Consider the following 25,022-nt stretch of genomic DNA (forward strand, 5'->3'; position numbering starts at 1 on the left):
GCAAATCCCAATTAGGACTGAACAAGAGGCAAGAACAAAAAAGCACAAATGCATTTTTAAAAAAAACAGCCAATTCTTATTTCTAATACAAAGCAATACTGCCTCCAAGACCAAAGTGGCCTACTATACAAGTAGGAAATAGATTTCATACAGGTACCTGAGATAGCAGTTGAGGTAAATATATTTTTGATTATCCCAGGTGCCATAAATATAGTTTGATCTTCAGGGTATCAAATAACAATTTTATTTTTACACAACACCCCAAATAAACACTCAGAACTACCCTCAAGAGCTTCTATGTGCATCAGGCCAAAGAACATTACACCCTAAAAACAAAAAAAAGAGGTATTTAGTTTACATTCAGGTGGAGTGTAGGGTTACATTCAGAAAGTGTAGGGCTAAACATACAAGATGTTCAATATCAAATAATCCCTGAAAACAAAATGTATGCCAGGTAGGCAGCCAAGGCCTTTAACAGTCACCCACAATTGGCCATTTTTTAGGCTATACAAGTGGCCAATAGTCTTCCTACCTGAGAGATTTTCATTAAATAAAGCTACAGGACACCTTTAATACTAAGAAATAACTCTTTGGATTCAGATCATAAAGGCACCAATTGCCTGGACACATTTGCACAGTTCCATGGAAATATCCAAACATTAGTCAGCCCAACATCTGCAGGCAGTGAGGTAGGTCTGCTTATAAATTCATGTAATTTTGAAGTAGTCTCACAGCTCAAGATCACACTTTACCAACATGAGGTAGATGACTGCAGTACAGAAAAAAAACCTGTCTTCTAGAGGGAAAACAATTAACATCGTCCCTGAGCAACCAATCGACAATATAGAAAAAACAAACACAGCATTATTAAAACAAGAGGATACGATTGTTGCCAAAGTCGACGACTACTATCAGTCCATCTGGCATGAGGGCGATTCCGGACGGACGGTCCATCTGCCCAAAGCCACTGCCTTGGGTCCCAAACTTGCACAGGAAGTTGCCGTTTGGTTCGAAGATCTGAATGCGGTGGTTTCTGGAGTCTGCTACAATGATGCGGCCTTCTTGGTCAATGGCCACGCCCTGAGGTCGGAGGAACTGCCCATTACTTGTGCCTTCAGAACCAAGGAATCGTGCTGACTGGAAGTCAGGGTGGATGACCAGCAGCCGGTGGTTGTTGAAATCTGTGACCACAAGGTGCCCTTCATGATTAAAGGCCACTCCTCGAGGAGAATCAAAGTGCTTCCACAATGCTCCCTCAAAGCCGTATTTACTTACAAAATTGCCATCTGGGCCAAAAAGCTGAACTCGATGATTGCGAGTATCTGAGACCAGAATCTTCCCATCAACGTTGACAGCAACATCCCAAGGATAGTTGAACTGGCCGTTCTTGCTTCCTTTCTCTCCAAATTTAAGAACAAATTGCCCCTCGAAGGTGAAAACCTGAATACGGTGATTATCCTTATCAGCTACTATGATCCGACAATTCTGGTCACAGGCAACACCAGCAGGTCGATCGAACTGCCCTGATCTGGAACCCGCTGTTCCAAACTTGTGGTGATATGTTCCACTCGGTGTGAACACCTGGACACGGTTATTGCTACGATCAGCAATAATGATATAACCCTCCTTGTTGACACAGACACCCCATGGCCGACAAAGCTGCCCATCTTCATCCCCCTCCCCACCAAATGAGCAAATTGGAAGCCCAATTCCAGTGTAGTTGCGTCCGGCTTTGACAATGACGCGAAACGGGCTGTTCTCAATATGCTGGCCACGGATCGTGACTGAGACTACATGCTCTCCTTCCAGATGTGGGGAGTAATTGACTGTATAGGTGCCGTCATGATGATCCAGGACATCCGCTCGAAAGAGGCACCCATCGGGTCCCATAATGACAACCACCACCAAATCGCCACCAGATGATCTCCCTTCGCCAGTGTGATCCTTGGTGATTACAGTGAAGTTGCTCATTTTCCCCCGCAATGCTCGCTTCAAACCCTCACCAGTTGCTGTTGATATTGGGGCATATGCACTGCTGCCAATTATGCCCAGTGACTTGATGGCCTTGTATAGCACACCGTCAGGTGGGATGAAGGAGAGCATGTCGTCATCTTGAGGTTGAAGGAGATTCCGAAGCTTCTTCAGGTCTTGGATTTGGACAAAAATTTGGTCTTTCGCCAAGAGTACGTCCACATCTCTGCCATCTAATAGAGCTTTCTGCACACAGTCTATGGTGCTTTCCAGTCGGGTTAAATTTTCACGCAGTGCTTCCACTTGGAGGTGCAGAGTCTTGGCCTTCATCTGCCGGATCTTTTCTACCTGCTCACGTGAAAAAGATTTGAATTAATTGAAAATACTGAATGCTATTTCAAAAATTTATACAAATTAGTGTTTTAACCAATTAATTTTCTTCTCCCAACACAAAAACATTGATCACTTGGCCTCACAACTCTGAGTGAAGATTCACTTCATCGCAATCCTAAATTTCTTCTCCCTACAATTAATTTGTCTAGTCTCTAGAAATGTTACATATTAATGATCCTCTCTCATTCTTCTTGATGTCATTGGGCATCACCTTCATCTATCCAGTCTTTATTCATTCATCAAGTCCTGCCAGCCCAGGAATCAGTCTGATAATGATTGTTGCACCTCCTCAATTCCCAAGCTTAGACTGTGTGCTTCATCCGCACACAGGCCAAGGTCACAATATTACTGCCACCTCACCTGGTAAAGCCACATGAATCCAAATACCTCCATCATCGAACAAGAACTCCTCACCTGCAACAATCATGGATATTCTGTGCTCATCAATATTAGGGCAGCGCGATAGCCCAGCCAGTGGCACTGGTGCCTCGCAACACCAGAGGCCTGGCTCAAATTTTGCCGCCAGTACAGTCTCTGTGTGGAGTTTGCATGCTCTTCTTGTGACCATATGGGCTTCTTCCAGGGACTCTGGTTTCCTCAATTAATGGGATAAATTGTTCCTATTGTGGAGGAGAGTGGTAGAATCTGGGGGGAGCTGACGAGGACACGGAGAGAAGGAAACAAATGAAAGTGGGTGGTCTTGCTGGATTTTCTCTGACGACGAATATTTTCTTTCAATGAAAATGACAGAAACTAGAAACGAGCCCTCGTGTTAAATTTGACAGGTAAAGGAATTTTTTTTTAGGGAAGCAAGAGGCAGTTTTCAACGACGACACAACTAACATTGAGTGGTATCAGCTGTGCTAACCCAAGCCCTATAGAACATGGGTTCAGAGTTCAAGCATCATGGCAAAGTTTGCAGTCAACCCAACTTGAGACAATGACTTGAAATGGAATCAAACAAAAAAAAGGCCTAAAGAAAATAAAATGATAAAGGGCCTTGAAGTTACATTGTAGATCAATAAACAATGGTGCTGGGGGGGGGGGCGGTTTCACTCACTTTTCTTAATAGCTCACATTCACGTTCCTCTAGAGCCTTCTTGTGCCGCGAAGTTACCGCTTTGACTTCTGATCGGATAACTTGAGCTTTCATCTCCACTTGTTCTACCATGGCCCGAACTTTCTCTATACTGAGCTGTACAGCAGGGAGGAAGAGTAGTGATAATTGGAGGGAAGGATGGACAGGGAGAAAGAGAAGGTACAATTACTAACAGCCACAACATACAAAAATGACCCCAAATTAACATTCTACTCAAAGCAATGAGAACATCCAAGCTTCATGGATCAACCAAAGTGCAAATTCAACAATTAGCCTCCCCCAGACGGTAACCTTTTACCTTGCTCATTTCTTACATTTTAGATTTGCTTTTGCCAGCTAAAAGTTGAGTTACTCAGAGCACTTCCCAAAATCTTCATTCAAGATGGAGGGAATGCCAGCCATAAAAAAAAATCCCCATGAAATTTCAATATCAACACCTCCCACTGAAGTTATTATCCATTTCTTCCTTTTCTAGCCGAGCAGTACAAGGGTTAGTCCAATTTTTGTCACGTCTCAAGGGAAGAATGAAATTGCATGCACACTTTTTTCAGGCTCAGAATCATGGATAATATAAAGATTCAATCTGTTAAGCAATTATCGCATACTGGAGTTTTTGTATTGAGATGCACCAAATAATGTACGTTCATTGGTCATTTGAACCCACACACATTGAATTACACGACCAGAGTCTTGCAACGAGGAAAACAGGCAACAAATGTTGCCATCCCTAATTTTACAGTAGCTACAATGTTAATGCTCTATATCAGGGGTGTCAAACTCAAATTTACAGAGGGCCAAAATTAAAAACTTGGACTAAGTCGTGGGCCAAACTAAATATTGATAATTTTCAACAACTTCTGCATGTTTTCTCTTCTTTCAACATATGTAATGTTAAACTTTTTCTTATTAAAATAAATGTTTAATAATAGTTTGCTGTAAAACCAGACTTCTTTTCATCTCCTCCACCTTCTGGAGCTTTTGCTTCTCGTTCAGATCCTTATACCTCTCCTGGTGTTTCGTTTCATTGTCTCGTCGTATGTTATATTCTTTAACTACAGACACGCTGGCTCCACACACAAGACAAACAGGTTTGTCTTTTAAAATGATGAACATATAGTCTGCCTCCCACCTGTCTTGAAAGGTCCTGTTTTCTGTCTTTCGTTTGACCATTTTTCATAAGGGGTTTATTACATGTGAGTTAGGCGACAGGTCGCAGGTGCTAATGAAAGTAAAGAGAGGAGGTAGGGGCGATTAGTGGGCTGACGGGCCAGCGCCAATGCATTTGCAAAGCATTCTGGGATTTGTAGTATTAGCTGTGCATGCGGGCCAGTGGGCCAGTTCTAATACATATTTGATATGATCTTGCGGGCCAAATATAATTATATCACGGGCCAAATTTGGCCCGCGGGCCTGAGTTTGACATGAGTGGTCTATATGATCAGAAGTTTCCACTCAAATACCGCAAGGTATTGATGTGAAATGTCTTTATTTCTCCAAATTCCTTTGACGCCCAACCAATTTTTGATGCAAAGATGCAATCACGTTTGAGAAAGGAATTAACTCAAAAAACAAAAAACAAACAAAAAAAAAATCAATCTGGATGAAACAAATAAAAAAATTAAGGTGCTTAGTGTCGATGGCAGCTGGAAACGAGGCGATTCTACCAGACTCCACAGGAACCTGCATCCAGTTACAATGGCTCGTTTGCCGTGCTTGATGCAACTTCACTTGGAGCATCATTACACAGGAATCCCTGCAGGAGACAGCGACAGACCTCAGCTATGCTTTAATCTATTACTTTTCAGTTGTTACAACAGCGCAAAGCTGCTCAAGTGTCTTTTTACTTAACAGCTAGCTATAGAGCATTGTAACAGGCACTTCTAACCCATGAACTAGTACTGTCCAAATATATCAATTAACCTACCAATCCCATACGTTTTTGGAACATGGGAGGAAACCTGAGTACACGGGCCGCTAGTGCTGTGATTGCATTGTGCTATCCACTAGGCTAACCACGCCATCGTGTGCACAAAAAGAGAAACCCAATTTAGCTCACGCAAAATATTCGCACAGTGCCATCAAATAACATTTACTCACCCACCACCTGTGCACTGATGTACATTCTGGGTTTCAAGCTCCAGACATCATAGACTTGACCAAAATGCAAAGCAAAGATAGAGTGCATAACTAACAGCCCTCAATTTCAAGACTATTTAACCAAGAGTGGCAACTGTAGTCAAAGGACATTGAGGATGACTAGGGACAGGCAACAAATGCAGTCCATTAAGTCTATACTAAGCAATTATGACCTTGCATAAATATCATGGGTTAAAATGTGATGTACAGCTAAAAGTTGTGTTACTTCTTTCAAATCTTGAAAGCATTCCACGGCCAAGATGTAAACAATTCCAAATTTATATAAATTCAGACATACAGCACAACAACAGGCCACTTTGGCCCACAAGCCCGTGCCACCCAATCAACTTGCATCCCTTGTACATTTCAAACAGGGGGAGGAAACTGGAGCCCCCGGAGAAAACCCATGCAGACACGGAGGGAACGTACAAATTCCTTACAGACTGCATGGGATTCAAACCCTGGACCTGATCGCTGGCACTGTAACAGCATTGTGCTAACCGCTACACCACTATGCTGCCCCGAACTGCCTAAAAACAGCCCAAAAAAGGAAATTTTATTTAAAACAATAGAACTGCAGATGCTGAAATAAAAGCAAAAAACAAAAGCATGAGGGACACAGGAGGCCAGACAGCATCCATGGAGAGTCAATGCTTGGGGCAGGGACCCTATTTTTTTGGAAAGGTTTACTTTCCTTGGATGCGATCAGATTTGCAGAGTCCCTCCAGCTTTTTGCCAGGAATTTGCATTCTGTATGGCAAATAGCCAACTGATCTTGTGGGTCAAACTGGCATGGTTCAGTGCCAGGCTGGGAAACGCCACAAAGAGATGGTACCCAAGTTATCTGACTGCGATCTACAAGGTTCGGCCAGGTCCAGTGCTCTGATAGCATTCATTTTTCTAACACCACCGAATCCGCAGATCTTGATATTAGATAATCCAGATGTAACATTTTTCCATTCGAAACAAATTACGAGATTTTTCTCGAATCTATCTCTAATATGCAAATTAAGAACACGGCGATTACCATTGGTGAAATTTTGTTGGTCATTAACAGGTACAGCGTCAATACATATTTTGTGCACCTCCCTTCTGTAGACTTGCACGATACCCATTTACCATGCTAATGAACTGTTTATTAAAGGGGTTCGAAAAACATTACTTAACAATGTATCTCTCTCTCTCATCATTTAACTGTCACTGTGGAGCTCCGAATATGAATTGCAAAATCTCTAGCCTTTATGTAACTGGGAGGTGTTATACAAAAGGCACATTTAAAGGCGCAATTTCTCAAATGGAAATTGCAACAAAACTTTAGTCTTTTAGACAGAGGTTCTTTGGTTTTAAATTTTGTACAAAGTCTGACTTTCATCAAAACAACCTTTTGCAAGTACTCGCTGAGACCCCAAGTTACTGCAGGGAAAGAAAAATCTGTCATAAGAAGCAATGGCAAAGTTGGTCAAAAAAATAACCAAGCCATTCAAAATATTCTTCTTCCTTGCCACACATTTCCCAACAGTCTTAAATATTTGCTCACCAGGCAATTTCACTGCGAGGGGATTTCCCAAATCTCACTAGCTCAAAATGTAACTTTCTATATCGCTTTCAGCAAGCAATTAGGTACTTTTTTTGGGGGGGGGGGGGGGGGGGAAGGGAATTTGCACAATTCCCTCACAATAATCCCTCTAACTTAAAATGATTTTAAGATGAGGCAGCCTTCATTTCCACAACTTTTGGGATAGATCATGGGAGTAATTTCGAGGACTAACAAAGAGCCTTTGTGGAGTTCTAAGTGATGAGCAGAAGACAAGAAATGCAATGTAGGATATTTACAGACAAGTCATCCATTACTGATTGTTATGGAGCACAGACGCAACTGTGCAAACAACATGGACTGACTACAAACTGTGAGTAATACTCAAAAGTATTTGTGGGAAGAATGAACGCATGTCTGATGGAATAAAGATTGCTTTTGTGAATTTACAGCAATTTCTTTAAAAAACAGACATTAACTTAAGTAGATCAATCACATCAAATCTTCAAATGCTTCTTTTAAGGAAAGACAGACCGGGGAACTTATGGATCCAGTTGAAACCCATGCAAGGGACCACATTTGGGCAATGCCAGCTGGTTTTGGAACATAGCAAGTTAGATGTGGGATGGATACGGGGCAGTGGCAATCATTTGGAGGGCATTTTGAAGACAGAAATGTAACAAAAGGACCTAATGCACTTCGTCTCCTCACCACATCCAACCCTCCCCAACCCATTATCCCTACACCACGTTTTTGCTTCTCCCACAAGTCGGGAGGGCAACATCCTCAATATCTATTCTGCAATGCCTCCTCAATCTTGTACATTCCAGTCAGGTCACCACCTCTTCACAATTCAAGAATTCTGTGGCCTCTCTCAATTTAAACAAATTCAAATACAGATAGGGTGGTGAAGAAAACCTTTGGTATGCTAGCCTTCATAAGTCAGAGTATTGAGTACAAGAGTTGGGATGTCATGTTGAAATTGTACAAGGCCAACTTTGGAATATTGTGTGCAGTTTTAGTCACTGAATTATATAGGAAGGATAGCAACAAAATAGAGAGTGTAGAAGACTTTTACAAAAATGTTGCCTGGGTTTCAGGGTTTGAAAGGTTAAACAGGCAAGGATGTTACTCCCTGGAGTGTAGAAGATTGAGGGGTGATCTGATAGAGGTATTTAAAATTATGAGGGGGACAGATATAGAATAAATGTGGATATGTAGCTAGCTGCTACAAGCTATGGCTCTGTGGAGCCTATAGCATGGGAGAGATGATAGCTGTATGCAGGTTAGCTCAGAAAGAACATGCTGTTTGTTCCCAGGAAGAACAACATGAATTCCAGTTGAGTGTAGTTCATACCGAGCTTTATTGGGCTCACAGCCCTGCTTTTAGTCTCAAGATGAGGGGCGTGGTCAAAGCCCCCTTAGCATTGATTGCTGCATTTGCAATCTGCTTTCCCTAATAGGCCAGCTAGAGTCCTTTAGTTGTGGCCAATTGGGAGGGCAGCCTGCTGGATTGTCACATTCATCCTTCATTTTGTGAGGGCCTGCCACAGACAGGCTTTTTCCATTGAGAGTGGGGGTAATTCAAACAAGAGATTATGGTTGAGATTGAAGGTGGAAAGTAAGGGAAACATGAGAGGGAATTTCTTCACTCAGAGGGTGGTGGGAGTGTGGAATGAGCTTGGGACAAAGTGATAGATGTGGGCTCAATTTTAATATTTAAGGAAAAGTTACATAGGTATATGATAAGAGGTATGGAAGGTTATGGGCTGGGTGGGGGGGGGGGGGAGAGCGTCAATAGGACTAGATGGGAGGTGTTTGGCATAGACTAGAAGGGCTAAACTGACCTGTTTCTGTGCTGTAATTGTTATATGGTTATACAAGTGGATAATTTAGTATTTCAGCACAGTACATAATCTGAAAAAACTGTACCCACTTGCTTAACCATTCCATATCTTTTTTGCAAACCATTTACTTCAATGTTTCTTTAAAAAAAACTATTTTATACAACAAGAAGATTTGCAGAGCACAGTCAGTTCCTTCAAAGCCACTAATAGATTGCAAGTAACCCAGGCCACACCATTGATTAGCAAGGCATCCAAGTTGACAATTTAACCCAATTCTATTTCCTGCATGCTATCCAATGCTCATATCCTAGGTGCCAACCTCCAACAAGCGCCTGTTCCATTTTCCCCACCCAACTTTTTTAGTCCTCAAAAAAAAAAGACAAATGTGATTTCCCCTTCCCCTCTTGGAATCATTCTGGTAGATACTTGTGCAAAAGAATGCCATGCTTCACCATATTAGATTAAAAATCAGTTCACAGCACCCACAAAAACACTGTGCTACTTGCTCATAGCTAACCTAATGCAAAGAAGAACAATTTTAAACCAATTTACAGGTGTCTTAGAACCTATTGAGAAATTCATCTGGTCATTTTTTTCAAGTAGGATTTCCATTTCCCCTGGCTCTTTTTTTCCCATCTTAAAATTCTGCCAGATTACTTCAATACTATTTTTTTAAATAAATTTTTTATTTTTCACACCATAAATCACATTAGCCATGATATACACTATTTCTTTTTCACACATATACAGTGACTTTTTATCTCACCCCCCCCTCCTCCCAAGCCACGCCCCCACCCCCCACCCTCATCCATTTTAGGTATACAATCTAGGTTGCATTAAGCCAGTCAGACAATGTTGTCATTCAACAAAAATACACCAGAAATTCTACTGAGTCCATTCTTTTCTTTCCTTCTCCTTCCATCAACTTAGGTAATGTTTGTCCCCGGTAGGTTTTCGCTATTGTATTTAATGTAAGGCTCCTATACTTGTTCAAATATTTCAATATTATTTCTTAACCTATATGTTATTTTTTCTAATGGAATACATTTATTCATTTAAATTTAGTAGTTTCTTCCTTTTAATTTGGTTATGTATTCCATTAATATTTAAAGTCATATAGTTCAGAGTAGCCCTTTTATATTTTGTTTATCTTCTCTTTCCGTTTTTCCATCATTACCTTTCCTCCTTTTCCATTTCTGTTTTCTTATTTTCAACTCTTTATAAGACAACATTCCTACAACATCCAACATTTTCCTTTTTCTCCTATTTCTATCTTATTTATCCCCAATCTCCCCTTCCCCTCCTGAGTTGTCCTTTATCCCTTGTCGGACAACCACATCTCCCCTCTCCATTTGGATTTGCGAATCCACTCGCAAGCGTCAACTGATTTTGCAGTGACCGCTATTTCCCCTCACCCCGCCCCCCCAGAAAAGATTTCACTTTTCATATGTCACAAAGGTCACTCTTTTAGTTCCCTCCTTATTCTCTCTATTCCATTACCTTCCCTTATTAATTCTTGTCTATACTATTTATATTTTCCTCTGTACAGATACATTCACGTATGCACATTGTCTCTATTCACTCTTATACCTCTTTACCCGCATACATATCAATCGTGATCATTTTTACTCTCATTACCCGTCTTCATCCCTCAGTCTATTTTTGTCTTTACCCACATACATATCAATCGTGATCATTTTAACTCTCATTACCCGTCTTCCTCCCTCAGTCTATTTTTGTAATTGTTCTGCAAATTTTCGTGCTTCTTCTGGATCCGAGAATAGTCTGTTTTGTTGTCCTGGAATAAATATTTTCAATACCGCTGGATGCTTTAGTATAAATTTATACCCTTTCTTCCATAAAATCGCCTTTGCTGTATTGAACTCTTTTCTCTTCTTTAGGAGTTCAAAACTTATATCTGGATAAATGAAGATTTTTTGCCCTTTATACTCCAGTGGTTTGTTGCCCTCTCTTACTTTTTCCATTGTCTTCTCCAGTACCTTTATTCTTGTAGTATATCTTAGGAATTTTACTACAATAGATCTTGGTTTTTGTTGTGGTTGTGGTTTAGAGGCCAATACTCTATGTGCCCTTTCTATTTCCATTTCTTGCTGTAGTTCTGGACATCCTAGGGTCTTAGGGATCCACTCTTTTATAAACTCCCTCATATTCTTGCCTTCTTCATCTTCCTTAAGGCCCACTATCTTTATGTTATTTCTTCTGTTATAATTTTCCATTGTATCTATTTTTTGAGCTAGTAGTTCTTGTGTCTCTTTAGTTTTTTTATTAGATTCCTCCAATTTCTTTTTTAAGTCTTCTACCTCCATTTCTGCTGCTACTGCCCGCTCTTCCATCTTGTCCATTTTCTTTCCCATTTCTGTTAAGTTCATCTCTATTTTATTCATTTTCTCTTCTGTGTTGTTTATTCTTTTTCTTAAATCCTTAAATTCCTGTGTTTGCCATTCTTTAAATGACTCCATGTATCCTTTAATAAGAGAAAGTATATCCTTTATCTTGCCTTTCTTTTCTTCTTCTATTTCTCTGTACTCTTCCTCTTCTTCTTCCTCTGGGTTGGCCATCTGTTGTTTCTTTGTTGCCCTTTCCTCCTCTTCTTTCTTGTTTCTATTGTCTTCTGTGGTCTCTTCTTGCTGCAGGTGTTCTGCAGCTGTCGTTGCCGGCTGTGGAGATCGACTCCCCAGCTGGTCCCCCCTCCCGTCGGTGTGTTTTTTTTCATTCGCATCGCGCAATTTTACTCGGCTCAGCGAGCCATTTTTGTAGTCCATTATTTACCGACCTGAGGGAGCGGGTTTCTCTCTCCGCAGCGGGCCTCTTCGGACAGGTAAGGCCTTCACCTTTTTCCTCCTTTGTCTTCTCTTCCTCTCTTCTTACCGTTGCTTTCGATTTTTCTTTTTTTGTCGCCATCTTCTTTCCACCTTTATACTCACTTTTCTGTAACTTTTATTTCTGTGCCTTTGTGTTTTTCTTTGTTTTTCCCGACTTTTCTGGAGAGGGCTGGAGTTCACCGTCCGGCCACTACTCCATCACGTGACTCCTCCCCATTACTTCAATACTTGATGCAAGAATATTCAGTGTCAAAATAAAAAATACCTCCTTGCCCAGAAAAGCAATCAAGTTTTACCTAGCCCAAATGAAAATCAAGGTGCAGAGGGAGAAAATACAAAATAAAAGCAGCTGGCAGATCCAGCCACATCGGCAGAAGGAGAAACAAACTTTTCAGACTGGGCTTCCTTTTCCTGACCAACTGAGCACTTCCAGGTTTTCTGCATTTAAAAAGTCATTCCCCAAAAGGTCAATTTAAAGTGAGAATACACAAACTACATTTTCTAACCTCCTCACATAGACACTCAAAATATACACAGGGACTACCGTATCCATGGAAGAAGTAGAGCTACCCCAAGTCAACCCTCCAACCTCTTCATTTCAAACTGCGATCTTGGCCACATCGGTTTGCTGGCCATTGCTGCATTATGGAGGCAACCGGAACATCATACTCAAGAAAGAATGGCTTCAGTTTCTCAATCAGAACACTAGAGTAGGAACAGGCATGACTAAATTAAAAGGCAGCACAAGACACACAAGTCCTCTTTGAAGCAACCTGCAATACATAGAAGTGGAGAAAACTCAGCTAGTCCCACAGCAGCGATAGGAAGCAAAAGGTGGCCAACTCTTTACTTTCTATGGATTCGCGATGATCTGCTGAATTTTTCCAGCACTTTTCCATTTTGCATGACCCCAGCATGCACAGATTTTCTTGTTTAACTCCTTGAAGCAACCTGCTAGAAACACTTGGCTGGTCTCTTGTTGCCCACCTGATCAACAGACATCTTTTATATAATTTTTTTATTTTTCACACTGTGAACCATACCAACCAAAATACATACATACATTTCCCTCTTAAATATACACAGTGGAATTTTCTACCCCCTACCTTCCCACCCTCCCCCGCAAAACCTATTTTTTTAAATTATATGTTATTTTTTCCAATTGAATACATTTATTCATTTCCATGTACCATTGCTGTATTCTCAGGCTCTCTTCTGATTTCCAAGTTGACATTATACATTTTTTTGCTACAGCTAAGGCTATCATAATAAATCTTTTTGGCGCTTCATCCAGTTTGAAGCCCATTTCTTTACTTCTTGTATTACTTAGACTTAGAAGAAAGATTTCTGGATTTTTTGGTATTTTGCTTTTTGTGATTTTATTTATACCTGATTTAGATCTTCCCAAAACTTTTCCACTTTCTCACATGCCCAAATTGCATGTACTGTTGTTCCCATTTCCTTCTTACAGCAAAAACATCTATCTAAAAAACATTTTCTATTCTTTTGATCCCTTTTCTCTCCCATTCTCTAAAGGAAAGGTTATCTATTGTAAAAGGGATTAGCTGATTTTGTGTCAATAATAATTTTGGTAGTTAGACTTATAAACCTTCTCTCTTATTTTATCTAGCTCTATCTTAGTTCAAACTGGTTTTTCCCTTGTCTGATAAATACCTTAATTGTGCTGCTCTATAATAGTTTTTAAAGTTTGGTAACTACAAACCACCTTGGTTGTACCTCTCTGTTAATTTACCTAATGCTATCCTCGGTTTCCCCCCCCACTTTCCATAAAAATTTACTTATTATTCTCTTTAGTTCATTAAAGAATTTCTCTAACAACAGACAACTTTTGAGGTCACCATTCTTTACCAAAAACTATATTTCAAGCACTCTCTCATCACCTTCTTTCATTCTCCCATGCCACCCAACATATCCATGCATCATTCAAGTCATTCGGTAGCCTTATTCTTCGGTCACTGGAAAAAGGTTTCGTGCATTGTGGAACGCCCCTTTAAGAGACCGATGCAAAAACCACTCACGGGATCATATGGTGACAGCTGCAACAATTCAACATATCAGTATGGAACCAGATGCTGCAGTTTGATAATAACAGACCGAGCTTGGTAAAGAGTTTTAGAATAACCCACTATGTGGCTTAAATGGTGGGAAGCAATTTGCAGGCCACAACACTGAAAGGAGTGTTTCCCAATACAGTTCAGAGCCACAGTAGCATATAGACCAGGGGTGTCAAACTCAAATTCACGGAGGGCCAAAATTAAAAACTTGGACTAAGTCGAGGGCCGAACTAAATATTTATTGAAAATTTTCAACAACATCTGCATGTTTTCTCTTCTTTCATCATATGTAATGTTAAACTTTAGGATATAACTTTAGGAGGATAATGTTACAGGTCAGGAGTAGGTAGCTCAAGTTCACCCTTTGCTTGACCTGAGGGAAACCTGTGGAGATGTAGTCAGCATTCACAGGCTGTGTCCATTTTGGCCTGCATCAGGACTCAGCATTTTCTGCTCACTCCTCAGGCTCTAGGCCTCTATTCACCCTCGACCCACCATCCCTCTACCTGACCAGACCTTTACCCAACCTCTACTCACCCCTCACTCCTCTCACTCTGCCTCTACCCACCCCATCCTATACATGCCCCTCTACTGCCTCTCCCCTCAACCTGTTCCTCCCTCTACCTGTCTCTCACCCTCTAATCACCCCTCCCCTACTCGCCCTGCCCTTCCCCTTTTACCTCTTCCCTATCCACCCCTCCTTCTACTCATCCCTCCCTCTAACTGCCCCTCGCACCACCATAGCTTCCCCTGCCCATTACTCCTCACCTACACCCTCTGTCCACCACTGCTTACCCACCCACTCAGGCCCAGCACGCTGCCGATCAGCCTTTGCGGACAGCCACCATCTCTCTCTCTTCACGTGCAGGGCCGAACCAGTCGTCCCTGGGGGCCGCGCGGGTACATGCGCTGAAGGCCGTGGCGACCGGGAGAAGTGCGCTCGCACTGTGGAAGGGCCGTCCGGTGCCAGTCGCGCGGGGCTCGCGCTGCCCGGGGGCCGTGCGCAGCCTGCCATGCCCGTCACGCCGACAGGAAATCACAGGCGCTCGCCCATCCGCCGCACCGCTCGACAGGTGGGAGAAGTGACTGGTTGTGCGGGGAGCCTTCCAACTGGCTTGCCGGCTAATGACATGGACAGACTTCTCGTTTTACAATTTCTCGTGTTACAACGGGGAAGGATTTGCAATGAAGGGGGAGGATGGTGGGGGTGACATTACCAAAAAACAGCATCGGCTCTCGCTGCAGGGCGGGCCACCTCTAATACATTTTTGAAATGATCTTGCGGGCCAAATATAATTATATCATGGGCCAAATTTGGCCCGCGGGCCAGAGTTTGACATGTGTAATATAAACTATGGACAAGTATTCAGAGACCAAGGCAATTGATCCATAGTGAAACCCCAGGACAACAGCTGGGGAATTTTAATTCAAGTATTAAAAATAAATCTGGATTTTAATAAAAAGGTGATGGAGAAACGAGACTCCCACATAGTCCAAAAGAACCTTGATGGTTCCCAATGATTTTCTGCAATGCTATGCATACTCTGTCTAACCAACATGAAACACCAAATTTACCAGCATGGTTGACTTGTAATTGCCCTCTTATAAACTAGCAAATGACTCAGTTTGGAGAGGCAATAAAGGAATGAACCTATCTAATCTGTGGAAGATACTGGTACAAGGAGTTTTCCTCTTTTATTCCCAGGCACAGGAAGGTGGGTGGGGAGAAGAGACATAACTGTCCTCCCGAACACAAAATTACACTTCCTCAAATCTGAAAAACCCTTGGGCACCTGATTAAATGTAGAGCCTTGATAGGAATTACCAATTCAATTTTTTTTAAAATTCAGACAACTTCATCAGTACATCAGCAGCTCCTGTTCTCTAACTCTCCATTAGTTCTAGTAATAAAAAGGTAAAGCTATTGAATCCTCCAGATATAACTGGGTCAGTTTATGCACATTGCATTTTGACATTGCAACGCCAGATTGCAGAGCAATTGGTTGAAGTTCTGCAGCAAGTTTGGTCACCATTAAAAACTGCAGCTTTGAAAGCTGCAGCCAGAATGCTTACACAAAGGCTGGAAAAACTTTGGCAATTCTGAGACTTGCATGTTACACATCACAACTACCAACCTTAAATTTAAAAGTTGATTTAGATAGGGATAAAAAAGTGATTTTTTTTTTCATGCTTCAAGAGCAGAGAAATGAACTAGTTACTTTTATACTATTTGTTTATGTAAATAAAAATCATGAAAAGTACATAATACTTTCTAACAGCCAGAGTAAAATATGAATGCCTGAAGATACAATCACTGGGTCTTACCACATTTACCCAAATAGAGACATTGGCTATAATGTTAACGTCAAGGAAAAATGAATTCATTGTGCATGAATCAAAAGTATGAATGTCAATTATGTTGCAGAGGCCTTGCTAAAATGTAGCAAATCACATGCAAGATGGCATCAAGCTTGAGCAGATTAATGAAAGGGAAATTCCATTCAAAGAGGGAAATGGAGCAGGAATGGGGAGAAACCGAAAACTCAAGTGAAAATGTATTTCACTGAAGCTTGTAAGCTGTTCTAATGTAGAGCTGAGCAAACAGGTGTGGCAGCCTGATCAGCTTCTGGGCTCCTCCCAATAAGCAATCGGTCAACATTAACTATGTGAGGTACTGCCTCAAGTAGGCAGCTAACATCACAAAGAACCCCCCAGCAGCCTTGTCAGCTCAATGATACTGACCAGCAGGCAGAAGGTACAGAAGTCTGAAGTCCAGCACCTCTAGTTTCAAGTTTCCCTGGCAGCTATCAGGCTCTTGAATCTCCCTGTACTACCCTGACTCCAACCACCAACCGCTCCAACCACCAACCGCTCCAACCACCAACCGCTCCAACCACCAACCGCTCCAACCACCAACCGCTCCAACCACCAACCGCTCCAACCACCAACCGCTCCAACCACCAACCGCTCCAACCACCAACCGCTCCAACCACCAACCGCTCCAACCACCAACCGCTCCAACCACCAACCGCTCCAACCACCAACCGCTCCAACCACCAACCGCTCCAACCACCAACCGCTCCAACCACCAACCGCTCCAACCACCAACCGCTCCAACCACCAACCGCTCCAACCACCAACCGCTCCAACCACCAACCGCTCCAACCACCAACCGCTCCAACCACCAACCGCTCCAACCACCAACCGCTCCAACCACCAACCGCTCCAACCACCAACCGCTCCAACCACCAACCGCTCCAACCACCAACCGCTCCAACCACCAACCGCTCCAACCACCAACCGCTCCAACCACCAACCGCTCCAACCACCAACCGCTCCAACCACCAACCGCTCCAACCACCAACCGCTCCAACCACCAACCGCTCCAACCACCAACCGCTCCAACCACCAACCGCTCCAACCACCAACCGCTCCAACCACCAACCGCTCCAACCACCAACCGCTCCAACCACCAACCGCTCCAACCACCAACCGCTCCAACCACCAACCGCTCCAACCACCAACCGCTCCAACCACCAACCGCTCCAACCACCAACCGCTCCAACCACCAACCGCTCCAACCACCAACCGCTCCAACCACCAACCGCTCCAACCACCAACCGCTCCAACCACCAACCGCTCCAACCACCAACCGCTCCAACCACCAACCGCTCCAACCACCAACCGCTCCAACCACCAACCGCTCCAACCACCAACCGCTCCAACCACCAACCGCTCCAACCACCAACCGCTCCAACCACCAACCGCTCCAACCACCAACCGCTCCAACCACCAACCGCTCCAACCACCAACCGCTCCAACCACCAACCGCTCCAACCACCAACCGCTCCAACCACCAACCGCTCCAACCACCAACCGCACTATTGGAAGATCACTTTTTTTTTGCATAAACTGCAACTATAAACATTTCTCTCCTTTCTATCTTTTTCTGCCTTGATATATTAGCATAATGTGAACTATTGTGGTTTATGCAATTTAGCAGCAGCAAGAATTTTCGTGCATCTGTACGTTGTAATTGAATAACAATTAATCCCATCCAAATTCAGGTCAAATGATTATGCCCATGAGGATAATGTGATCAGCTGCAGAGATAAATAGAGCACAAGAAAACAAATACATTTCTCCAAGGAACCCACAAATTCATTTTTTAAGACAATGTAATCCAAGGATTACTGTAGAAGCACAAACTCCAGCTACTCTGAACTTGTAAAGTATAAACACAAAGAAAGCAGGACTATGGGGACATAGCATATGGAAGTATCCCACAAAGTCAGACTTGGAATCATTGTCATTACTTCTTCAGTGTTTTCTCTAAATCTTCAAACTTCCCTTTCAAATACCATAGGTGCAACTTTATGAGAAGGACTGCAATTGTTGACCACGTTTGAGGTAGCTATGAATGGGGTAATCAATGCTGAATTTATCAGTCACGTCCACATTCATAAAAAACAAGGACGTTATCGCTAATAGTTTAAGGTTGGAAAAACTATCTTACAGCTCAAATGCCGAGACAAACCACACTGGCGTGTTAAATTACCAATTGACTAACACAGCAGAGCTTTGACTGTTCAGCCAGAGACACATTCAATGCAGTGACCATGTTACAACAAAGTTTACACTTCAGAGGAAAACCTTTAACATGATTCATTAATCTGGCAAGCTTCACACTTTTCCATTTCTCTCCTCAGTTAAGTCTGCGACCATTTTAACAGGTAGACTGCAATATCCCAATGAAAATATAGTCATTTATTATATTTGGCAGTTTCCCCCTTGAAAGAACTGATTATGTAAAAACGTCACTTACATCTGGGGAGGCCACCTATGGCAAGTTTAACATGATTTGATTTGATCTTCAAATGTGAATTTAGAAAGGGATTCAATGAATGCCGATATACCTCACTACAATAAGAAACAAATTCCTCCTTCACGCACCAAGTTTGACATGCGGAATATCCAGCCTTCAAATATAAAAGTCCAACTTTTAAAATCAATTTAATCAACTAGCCTTCAAGATGGGAAACATTCAATGCTTTTAGTACATTTTTGTGGTTAAAATGTGTCTGATAAGTGACAGAAACTTGACTGCACGAGATTAATGCTTTAAAATCAATTTGCATGCTCAATCAAGCCCTCACAGACAATGATTTGGATCAAATACAGGTCGTCCCTGATATACGACTGAAGGATCGGTCGTATCTCAAAATGGATGCAAGATTGAATTTTGCCCGTGTGTGGAGTACTAAAGTCTTAAAGCAAACATTTTAAATCAAATCCTTTTTTCATCATAGATTTGACCTTAACTTAAGGCTTCCTGAATTTGTCGATCAACCACGGCAAATCTTTCCCATGCTTACCCTGTTAGTCAGCATCCTGGGGTCCCTATGCTGGGCGTGGCTACCTCAATTCTGTATGCGCACAGGAATCAAGATGGCCACACCCAGACTATGGACCCCAGGACACAGACTAACAAGTGTGGACATTTTGGCTCTTGCATGCCCTGTACCCTCATCATGGTTTGTTAAATACAATATAATCTGTGTAAATTTTATATATTTTCTTTTTTTTAAAATTTTGGTCATATTTGCAGATGCATGCAAGTCGCAAGTTGGGAGCACCTGTCCAAAGTACCTGGACTGCCCTGAGGTTTCCCAGAACTAGCAGCTGTGAAGTCACCAGGCTTCGCCACCAAAACCACAAGCACTGCTTTGATGAAAGTGACCCGGAGATCCAAGATCAACAGCAAATGCAGGGTATTTCTGGACTGGAAGCTTCAACCTGCTTCAACGAAAAGTTTACCAACACCTGATACTCCTTTGAAAAAGTAGTTTAACTGTTCCTCTGCTCTGGCAGGATTGCTCTAATAGAAGCCTGTATCTGCTTGGGATGAAAAAGCCCCCTCTTGCATCTTAGTTCTATTGCATCAGTGTTAGGAAGGTGGGTGCTGTGCAAGCTACACAGACATTCTCCCAGTGATTACATCCCAAAGATCCATTTGCTCTGATAAACTTTTGCCCAGCATAGGATAGTGGCAAAATAATCTAAGCTAAGTTGATGGGTATGCAAGAGAATAAGTTGAAGAGGTCGGGAAAAAAGGTGGAGTGGGGGGGAGAAAAAGAACTGATGGGATCGCTCTGCTTATAGACTGTTGGAGTTAATGGATCGAGTGGTCTCCTCCAGTCGGTAGGATGACAATTAGCTGCTGCCCTAATCTGCCCAAGTCAAACGGGTTGTGGTTTTAAGATGCAATGGCACAGACATCATGGTAAAATACTGCAGGACATCATTTGGATTGTACACTGCAGGCAAAGGTAGAGGGGATGACTATGGTAAATCAATCCCATCGAACATGACAAACTCAGAGCATCTTGAAAGCAAGCCAAAATGATCTCAAGAGAGATGCAGAAACAAGTAGAAGCTAATAATTTACCCATTGTCTGTCTTTGAATTAAAATTTTGATCCATTACACCTCAAGGCCTAAATTTCACAACCAACCACATTCCCATCTTTCCTTAACAGGAAAATTATTTTGTGCTCAAACTATTTATCAAGTACCAAGGTGGGTGTAACTGTGAACAACAGAATCATAGAACACTACAGAACAGAAACAGACCCCTTCGGCCCTTCTAATCTGTGCCAAACCATATTTTTTAACCTAGTCCCACTAAGCTGCACCCAGTCCATAGCCCTCCATGCCTCTCCCATCCATGTACCTGTCCAAATTCTTGTTCAATGTTAAAATTGAGCCCAGATTCACCACTTCAGCTAGCAGCTCATTCCACACTCCCACCATGCTGTGTGAAGGAAGAAGCTCCCCCTAAACATTTCATTCTTAATCCATGTCCTCTGGTTCGTATCTCACCGACCCTCAGTGGGAAGAGCCCATCTACATTTAATCTGACTATTCCCCTCATAATTTTAAATACCTCGATCAAATCTCCCCTAATTTTTCTACGATCCAGGGAATAAAGTCCTAACCTGTTTAACCCTTCCCTGTACACAGTTCCTGAAGTCAGGGCAACATCTTAGTAAATCTTTTCTGCACTTTCAATCTTATTGATATCTTTCCTGTAGTTAAGTGACCAAAATTGTACAGTATACTCCAAATTTGGCCCCACCAATGTCTTATACAACTTTACCATAACATCCCAACTCCTACACTCATTACTTTGATTTATGAAGGCCAATATGCCAAAAGCTCTTTACAAACCTATCCACTTGTGACACCATTATCAGGGAATTATATCGAGATAGTCCTTGACTTCTGACCTATGTGAGTTATGTCCACCCACACATACAACCAAATTTTGTTTTTACATCTTTATTAAAACTACTGTACAAGTACATATTTTGTATTAAAAGTACTGTATACAGTGGTTCACGCATCCAGCAGCAGCCCAATGTCCCTGCTCTCCATGGCAGCCCGATGCTCAAGTCCAATGACTATTATATACCAGCTCATATGGGGATTGGGAACTATCTTTAATGAAGGTACTGTATTTATGTTTACATTTTTCAATTAAAGATTCATTTGTTAAAAATCTTTAAAAAAATTTCTTTATGGTCTCGCTTAATCAGGCATAGTGGGCAAACCCAACTTACGACCAACCCGAGTTATCACCAGTTTGTTGGTCCCGATTACTGTTTTACCTGTATTCCCAGATCCCTCTGTTACACTGCACTTCTCAGTGTCCCACCATTTACCATGCATATCCTTTCTTGGCTTGTCCTTCCAAAATCCAACACCTCACACTTGTCTGCATTAAATCCCATCTGTCATTTTTCAGCTTTTTTTTTATATAGCTGGCCCAGATCCCTCTGCAAGCTTTGAAAACCTTCTTCGCTGTCCACAATGCCTCCAATCTTAGTGACATCTTCAAACTTGCTGATCCAATTTCCCACATTACCATCCAGATCATTAATGTGGATGACAAACAACAATGGTTCCAGCACCAATCTCGGAGGCTACCACCAGTCACAGGCCTCCAATCTGGGAAGTAATCACTCACCACTACTCTAGCTTCTCCCTTCCAGCCAATATTTAAAGAGTATAGACTTAAATAAATATGGCTAATCCAGAATTAGTGGGGAAAAGAAAAAAAATCTTTGTGGTTCTTACACCCGAAACATTCTTCTAATATTCCCTCAGTAAGAAAACCTGACAAGACTTTTAAGTAGTGGACATCAAAATGCAAAAAGGGACTTGTTACACTGGCACTTTGACCAATCGTGACTTAACAGCTTGAAACAATTCTGTTATGCTGAAGCATGCATTATACAGAAAGGTCCAAGGTTCAATCACTTACCCAGGCTTCGCCCTGGTGTTCCAATGGAAAATTTCTTGCTACATGCGACAAAGTAAAAGGAGGAAGATATTTGGTTTTTATCCCAATTTGCTTAGTATTTTCCATGGTTATAAGCTTTCCTAGGTCAAACAATTGTAGTTCTTTGAGATCTGATATAACAACATTTCTGAATGACGACATGTAAAAACACAGATTTTTCCCATTAGCAACAGGGTTCCCAATAGTTAAAAGTTTCAAAAGGGGGGTGCAGAAGAGGGGGGGGGGGGGTGGAAAAGAGAGGAAAAAAGGTGATATGAAGGAGGGTAAGGTAAGAGATTAAAAAAAGGAAATCAGAATGGATTACACTAACAGATGCAGAAATGACAAGTGGACAATTGCGAACCTGAATGGCCTGCCGGCCTTGCTGTGCATCTGCTAGCAACTGTAAGGTTATTTCTTTGGAGTCCTGTACAGCATCCTGGAGGTAGACAAAGCTGTGTCCTACGTGACGGCTCATCGTGCATTCTCGACAGATCGGCACGGCGCAGGTATCACAGTACAGACGCATCACCTGCAAGTCAAGACAGCAATTAACAATGAGCATTTCAAGTGAAGGCATTCCATTATGCTGAAATCATTCAGATGAAATCTTTAAGAATAAAAGAAGCAAATGTTAAATTGGTAATAATGGCCTCATTTACCTCCCCAACACCCACAGGATTTTAAACTAATTGTTCATAAACTCACAGTAGCTGCAGGCCACAAGAACACTTCAGCATTCAATAAGGTCATGGCTGACCTCAGTGGCTTTAATTCCACATTCCTTCTTGATCCTGATAACCCTCAATTCCCATAAATTCAAGCAACCTGTCTGCTTCAGCCTTGATCATACTTCAGGACTTGGTAGTAACAGCTTTTAAAAAAGTAGATCATTCCACAAATTCACAACCTTCAACGCAAGAAAGCTCCCAGCCTTAAATGGTCACGTGCAGGTCCTTTGCAACACGATACATAACCAACGTTTCAGGCTTGAGCCCTTCATCAAGGGATGAGCAAAATGGAGACAGGCTCCCTAACAAAATGGTGGGAGTGTGGGGAGGGAAGGGGAAGGAGGTAAGGCACACCAGCAAACAAGGGGAGAAGGATGGCTCTGTGAATGGAGAGGAAAGGAAGTGGAAATCTGGAAGATGGCAGTGAGCTAGCAGAAACCAGAGGTCAATGTCAAGGCCATCTGGTTGGAGAGTGCCAGGATGGAATATTAGGTGATGCTCCTCCAATTTACGGGAGGCCTGGCCTTGGTTTGCCTGTGTACGAGGCCACAGACATGTCCAGCAGGGGAGTGGGACGCAGAATTGAATGGTTGGCCACTATGAGACCCCCGTCACGGAGGCGACAGAGTGAAGGTGCTCAGCGGAGCCATCTCCCAGTCTGCGTCTAGTCTCTCCGATGTAGGGAAGACCACAACAGGAGCACCGCATGCAGTAGATGAAGAGTTTCTTCACTTGGAAGGACTGTTTGGGGGCTCCCTGAATAACGGTGAAGGAGAAGGGGTTAAAGTTAGCAGCAAAATGAATGAAGTTGATGAACTCATCAAGGTGCACGAGGCAGCACCAATGTAGTAGTCAATGTAGCGGAGTAAGAGTTGAGGAGCCTTGCAGCACGATTTGCTCCACAATGCCAACATGGGGCCCATGCGTAGACTCAGAGCTACCAACACATGTTCTAAATAACTTCCCCTCCACGCACTGCAGTCTACTACTACTTAGAACTTGCTAAACTCCAAAATGAACCATTGTGTTTCCCATCAGTTAACCAGTCTTCACATGATCCTCCTATCACAGTGTATCCTGCTATGGATTTCCTTTGTGGCACTTTAAAAATGCCACTTAGTAACTCAGATGGACTACATCCATTCACTGTTTCTTATCCATCCAGCTTCTTGAACCCCGAAAGAATTCTAATACATTTGTTGAAAGTGAATTCCCTTTCACAAGGCCATCCTGAGTGTATGTCATTTCCCCAATGACAAATGCAAGGATATCCAAATCACTGCTTTGTCTCCATTATTTCTTTACCAGCAGTTTTATGTCTGGTTGTAAAATCTATGGAGGGCCAATATATTTCTTTAAAATAAAACACTGGGATATGTTTCAGGCATTGGTTCATCCAGTATTTTTCTAGCGATGGTTCTGAAAACTCTCTCCTCTTCCCTGACATTACTGAGGGACAGCATGGCTAGCGCGACACTGCTACAGTGCCAGCAACTGGGGTGCGAATCTGGCCCTGTAAGGAGTTTGTATATTCACCCCATGTCTGTATGGGTTTCCTCCCGGTGTGCTCCAGTTTCCTCCCATGGTTCAAAATACAGTGGGGTTATGTCAATGGGGTGGCACAGGCTCATGGGGCAAAAGGACCTGTTACCGTGCTGCATGTCTAAATTTAATATGCCTTACACCATCAACATCTGAAGAACATCCACTTTTCAAATTTAAATAAAACACAAGCCTTCAATGCATTTAAACCAAAACATCAACTATTTCACTGCCAATAGATGTTGCCAAAACCTTTCGGCATTTCAAGATTCTATTTATTATCACATGCACAAAATAGTTTTCCTTCATTTACCCTGTGCTGTTTTATTTCAGAATTACAGAGTCTGCATTTTAAATTTTTTTTATATGGTTAGAAATTCTTATCTAGTTTTAATATGTAATTTGATTTGCTTGTTTTATCTGTTTTGATTTCTAGAAAACATACCTCTAGGATTCCAGCATCTCTCAAAAACTGATGCTGGCTATACAACCGTCCAGTTAAACATCC

The 25,022-nt window shown here is 42.3% G+C and overlaps 1 protein-coding gene across 1 annotated transcript in view; it reads right to left on the reverse strand.

Moving 5' to 3' along the window:
* Positions 1–240: 240 nt before the first annotated feature.
* The window catches only part of trim71 (tripartite motif containing 71, E3 ubiquitin protein ligase), a 47,475-nt gene continuing 22,693 nt past the window's right edge, over positions 241–25,022 (reverse strand). Inside the window, exons 2-4 of the mRNA XM_069901013.1 lie at positions 22,606–22,773; positions 3,425–3,559; positions 241–2,319 (exon numbers count right to left, since the gene is read on the reverse strand). Coding sequence (XP_069757114.1) covers positions 868–2,319; positions 3,425–3,559; positions 22,606–22,773 — 1,755 coding nt within the window. The 3' untranslated portion in view covers positions 241–867. The remainder of the gene's footprint in view (positions 2,320–3,424; positions 3,560–22,605; positions 22,774–25,022) is intronic.

Source organism: Narcine bancroftii, chromosome 10 (genome assembly GCF_036971445.1).
Source record: "Narcine bancroftii isolate sNarBan1 chromosome 10, sNarBan1.hap1, whole genome shotgun sequence".
NCBI lineage: Eukaryota > Metazoa > Chordata > Chondrichthyes > Torpediniformes > Narcinidae > Narcine > Narcine bancroftii.